We start from the raw sequence: 5,883 nt of genomic DNA on the forward strand, positions 1-5,883 counted from the left end.
ATTCAGATTGTATCCGCCCTCATTTCAACAGGTATCGCTATTGTCTTAATTATCCTAACTTTTTTACCCCGGAGGCGGGTACGAAGCGCGTCTTCATGGAAGGTTTTGGGCTACTATTCAGCACAAACATTTGCAGTTATATTCTGTGTGCACGATTCATCCTGTAGTTTAGACGGAAGCTGTTGGGTGCGCGGGCACCAAAATAAACTACAGCAAATCAACATGCCTGTATTTCTGATGTAAAAATAATAATAATAAAAAAAAACGGTTTCCTATGTTTGACAATTTCTGCAAATGTCTGTGCAGAATTGTGAATTCTGTAATAATTTATGTGATCGAAGAACTGGGGAATCCTGGTAGGGTTAGTGATTAAACCTGTTAGTTTATGATTAAAAAATAGTGTCGTGTTGGGGTGTAAAGATGTACGCAAAATAAAATAAAGTAGGTGAGTAGAAAACATTCTTATTACATACTGTTTCATACATGCTAACATTCTGACAATTAAATATAGTTGAACACTTGATTTGGTACGTTTGATGTTTATAAATAAGGGTTAAATTAATGTTTGGGGAGGGGGGCCCACAATAAGGACCTGCAGTGGGGCCCATCTTCCTCTTCCTCCGCCACTGGTTGGAAGGCATTTTATGAGGTAAATACCATTACTGTGATTTCTCTACTAAGACGATGCAAAATTGAGAAAACTTAACAATAGCGAAGTACCCTCTTTATATTTTCATTCCACTCTAAACTTTAATCACATTATCCCATATACAGTAAACATAATGTGCTGCGTAAACGTTCCTGTTTTCAGTTTAAATAAAATCCAGGAGAGAGCGCTATTACTTTAAGTGGCATTGCAACAATTTGACTGGAAATTGTGTGCATGTTGTTGTGATGTTTGTTTGTAACATTCAACAGAAACTCAGACGGCTCTCCAGTAAATGCATTTTCAAGTGATGTGATAAGTGGAGAATGGTTAATGCATTCCTGTACCATTTTCTGTTTTTATTGGTAAGCAGAATGAAAGAATAGACCATAAGCACATACAAGGGTTATACCTAAATCTGGATTTTAGAATTTAAGTTTTAAATTCTTAAAATACCAACATTTTAGCCAAAAAGGTTTGCTGTGAGTGTATGGGGAACATACACTGCCTGGACACTTTATTAGGACCTGGTACACTCTGATGACCAATGTCTTAGTGAAGCCTAATGACATGACTGTCCTTGGGACTGTAGCACCTGCTCAGCGTTCACCGATCACATGTCACTTTATATGATCAACCTAATCTGCAACTCGCCGATGACCAATCCAATCGGCACTTTCTACTGAAGTGGCCAGGTAGTGTACGTACTGTATGTGTGCAGGTAAATGTCCATTTATGTTTGAAATGCAGCATTACAATTGAGTTTGCAAGGTAGCATTGCATCGCTGTGATAATCTTCAATGACATACAAGATTAAACTCTTAATCATTGTTATAAAAAGATGAAATGGCCTAATATGCCAAAATCTGGAAACTGATTTACTACTACTGATAGAAGAGAATGTTATCAGGTTTATTTTATTATTTACAATATATTTACAGAAATAGATTTTTGTGTGAATTCAAAACAAAAGCTGTCACTAAATCCTAAAGGGAAACATACTAAATAGCTGTTGTACACTGTTATGAATAGATCCGGACTCTGTAACGTCACATAAAACATAATTGTAATATGTTTTATAGATAAAGAAAAAGGCAAATAAGTGAAAAAACGTGTTGTTAAGGAGGCAAGAGCATTCTCATTTATAGGGTATCGTAGTATCCTATAGAATACTGAAGACATTTGTATGTTCTTGAGGGCATCAGAACAGAATTCATGGCAACTTACTTTTAAATGAGTCATGGTGACTCATTCTGTTTAGATAGGATAATAAAACAACATTACCAAAGATTTGGGTAATATTAGACTATGTGACAGGATAGCGTCATGGCCCAAGGTGTTACCAGCAGGAAGGAGGCTCGGGGTCAAGAAGCTGCAGTTTAAGCGGTAAAGCGCACATTTATTAAACACAAAAACAGGAACAAACAAAACAGGCACGAGGGATAAAATAAAGGTTTCAACAAAATACACGTAACATAGGCTGGGCATTCACCTTCACTATAATTACAAACACAGGTCACAGGTCACCAAACTCCCTCCTACAAACAAAGGAGTTCTGCTCCCATTTATACAGGTGACCACTCCCCAATTGGCCTTGGGGAATGCCATACCTGTGATTGTTGGCATCCTTGCCAACCTTACATTCCCACACACACACTATTTACTCAAGCAGGGCTTTTACACTGCCACAGATAAGAATAAGGCTATTAAATAATAATATGAAATACCAATATTTTAATTATTTCACAGGTTATTCGTCCCCTTTTTTCCTTTTGTTCGTGTTGTGTATAAGGATATGAATTAAAGCCTTTGGTGATGTAGTTTACTACGTGCAATGGACCAGTTTATATCAGAGTTCAGGCCAAATATAATACATATAAAAAAACTCACCTATGTTCTTGGCTCAGTTATCTGGTGAAAACTCTGAAAATAAAATTTGCAGTTTTCAGAAGTCAGCAGGTGTGGCTTTTCAACTTTGGACTCCATTGAAACCCACTTTCTGAATGACACTCTGACCAGGAGGATAACAGGGATAAAAGTCCTTGGCAACACTACTCTTCCTATTGTAGCACCTGTATCACACAGAGACTGGGCTGGCTCATTGGCTGCACCATGTATCTCCTTTCCTACTTTTTGCTTCTGTGTGTCACCTGCTGTGAACTGAAGCCAAAGGACAGCCTGGAATGGGCAGCTGAGAGGGAGAACAGAATCGAGGCGATCCAGAGAGGTATTCTGCAGCAGCTTGGACTAGAGAAACCTCCTGTGGTGGATCTGAACATTACCCAGAGCGAGGAGGAACAGGTGTACAGTCTTTACCTCCAGCGTGTGGGATGTGATGGAAAAAACAGGAAGATGAGAGACAGCAGCCAAAACAGAGGGACAAACATGTTGGTCCATGTTAAAGGTAAGCATTTCACTGTTTCATTGTATAGTGTGGTTTTAAGAGGGGAAAGTAAACTGTCTGAAAAATAGTTTGATGACACAAGCTGTTACAGACCACCCAGTATTATTATTTTTTGGGCTATCTGGTGTATCCATTAATACAATTAAGGGAGTCCATTTTAATGAATTAAACAGTGGTGGATTCCTTAAACCACTGTCCGAAATTTATAAACCCGATTTTTTCACAAACCTCGTTTGACTATTTTTATTGTGTGTCGGAATGTTAATAAGTACAGTAGATCCAATCCCAAATGGATTAATATAGATTTAAAGAGTAGCAGTAATTAGATCCACCACTGTTTAGATCATTAAAATAGACCACTGTAGGTCACATTCAACTGTTATATTGTCTGTTTATCTCATGTCCCATTCATGCAATCAATCGGGAAAACAGGTCAATTTCTTTTCTTGTGAATATACTTTAAAATTGCTGTGTTCTTAGCCTATAAAAGGTAATAAAATCACTTGTTGAAAAGTAAAAATATTACTTAGCAGCAAATAGTATAAAGCATACCTGTGCGCCACTAAGAATGTTATCAGTTTCCTCTGAACTGGATGCAACTGGTGTTACCTAGAGTTAAGCAGAAGTCCTAAACTTTTATTATTATATCAATACATTCTATTCATTGCTGTTGTTTTTGTGTAGGAAAGTTTTTTGAAAAGGACAATGAGAAAAACAGCAAAAAGAAAACAAACAAGCAGCTACTTTTCGACCTGAATGCATGCAGATATAAAGAAGTCGAAGTCAAAAGAGCAGAGCTTAAACTTTTCTTGGGTCCAAGACACAGCAAAGGGTCTGAGACAGTGCAACGAATCACAATCTACCAGGTGCTGAGTCCCAGGGAATCCAAACGCTTGATGGTGGCTTCAGGACTCATAAGTGCACAAGAAGCCGGGCAGCCAGACATTTTTAACATCGAGAAATCCGTTAAACATTGGCTAGCACACCCGCAAGACAACTATGGCCTTGAGCTGGAGTTTTCCCATGATGTCATAAACCACAATCAAGAGGCTGGTGTTGGGGCGGAATTAGAAATAGAAGGATATCAGTTTTTAAAAAAGAGAAGGACTCGGAGGGACAGCCCCTCTGAAGACTGCCATAAGAATGAGAAGCGCTGCTGCAGGAAATCTATGCAAGTGTCTTTTGAGGAGATTGGCTGGGCGGATTGGATCAAAGTCCCTAAAGTTTACGATGCCTTCTACTGCGATGGCACGTGCCCGCCTAAATACAAAAACGCCAATGCGTACACAGAGATCAAGTCCAAGATGCATCACCTCTCTCACGGCCACATTCCCGAACCTTGCTGTGTCCCTGCTGATTATGTACCTTTAACAGTCATGCACATTAACACAGAGGGCAAGCTAACAATCTCTGCACTGGATGGTATGATTGCATCCAAATGTCACTGCTCTTGATTATGCCTACCTTTTTTTTTTATCTGTGTACAGTATTTGAATATTTATTTTAAGGTACCATTGTATTTATTTGTATTTTTTGTGAAATGAAAATATATATTTTAAATAAAAGAAAAAGTAAAAGAAAAAAAAATCTCAACTATTTACACCATAGACTTTACAAAGTGAGACTTTTACAAGTAAAAAAAAAAAGTCAGGGGCCTGCTTGTGGTAAAAGGGACTTGAGTAAGTAAATCTCTTTTTTGCATTCCATGTCATGAGGGTCTGCTGTAAGTGGTGTTTTTTTTTTTTTTTTGAATACAGTACAGTTTTTATGTTGACATTGTGAATCTGCACAACATATGTACACAGCTTGTCTGACACTGTTTATTTTGCTGACCAATTTTGATCTCTATGGATAATTACAGGTCACATCAAGCACACAAGGAGATAACAGTCTTCTGAGTGAATATAAACCAGGACAAAATCAGGGATGTTATGTCATATTAGAGAGGGAGACTGTTGTCTTCAGGTAAACTTCATGCATCCTGTAGTTATATGGCAAATGCACTGCTCTTTTCTTGTTTAAAGCCCTGTTTTTTAATGCAAAAGAGTGAAGGTCCACTCTTAGTTTGTACTATCAGTGGGCTCTTCATGTGTTTCTCCAAACTGTACCATGCCTTTTTACTGCAGGATAACAGGATCTGGTAGCCCAATGAAACTGAATGGCAGAGAGAGTCAACTTATATAATGAAGTAAGAAAGACACGTGTCAGGTGCATAAATAAGTAAAAAGACACCTGTCAGAAGTAAATAAGATTGGGTGTCTTGTCTAGTTTTAAGTTCAAAACAATACAGTGCACTGTATTATGAACTAACAATATAACTTAGTTTAGACAGCAGGATGTCTGCTTTGTGTGATGCATTCACCGAGTGAAATAAAAAGGAGTCTTTTCAAATACTGAAAAACGTACAGGTTTTTAATTAAAATGATAAAATCTTGTGAATTACAAAAAGGTGTTAATTCCACTGGAAATAAAATAAATAGCTATAACCCTCCACACAAGGGTACGAGAATGCACTGCACCCTAGACACCTTTATTAAAAATACCAAGACCAAATCCAGGCCCTGTAAGACTAAAGGCCTGGAGCCAGGTGACTGCTAACAGTTTAGACAACTCTGCAGTTTAAAGACCCTAGGGGCCTCTTGCTGGATTTGAATCCTGCTGGGTGACACTTTGGCAGCAGTCATCAGTAGTCACCCGTGCTGTGTTTTTGAGGAAATGTGAAACCTACAAAGACAAATCCAGAAGTGAACTATGCTACTGAAAGAAATGTCAAGGTAGCAATACTCTCAACTCTATATGAATTCTCGCTTGTAGACTGTTTAACCAGTGGAGG

General features: G+C 38.1%; 1 protein-coding gene across 1 annotated transcript; it reads left to right on the top strand.

Moving 5' to 3' along the window:
* Window positions 1-714: 714 nt before the first annotated feature.
* LOC131697967 (bone morphogenetic protein 2-A-like) lies at window positions 715-4,598 on the top strand. The gene is made up of 2 exons (XM_058990166.1): window positions 715-3,050; window positions 3,735-4,598. Exons 1-2 carry the CDS (start codon window positions 2,759-2,761, stop codon window positions 4,502-4,504), a joined length of 1,062 nt encoding a protein of 353 aa, XP_058846149.1. The 5' UTR covers window positions 715-2,758; the 3' UTR covers window positions 4,505-4,598.
* The last annotated feature ends 1,285 nt before the right edge of the window (window positions 4,599-5,883 follow it).

Source organism: Acipenser ruthenus, chromosome 2 (assembly GCF_902713425.1).
Source record: "Acipenser ruthenus chromosome 2, fAciRut3.2 maternal haplotype, whole genome shotgun sequence".
Classification (NCBI taxonomy): Eukaryota; Metazoa; Chordata; class Actinopteri; order Acipenseriformes; family Acipenseridae; genus Acipenser; species Acipenser ruthenus.

What these genes read in the sequence shown, in the direction of transcription:
- LOC131697967 (XM_058990166.1), top strand. Translation starts at nt 2,759, where the DNA reads ATGTATCTCCTTTCCTACTTTTTGCTTCTGTGTGTCACCTGCTGTGAA. An exon ending in CATGTTGGTCCATGTTAAAG is followed by an intron (nt 3,051 to 3,734) that starts GTAAGCATTTCA and finishes GTTTTTGTGTAG; the next exon opens with GAAAGTTTTTTGAAAAGGAC.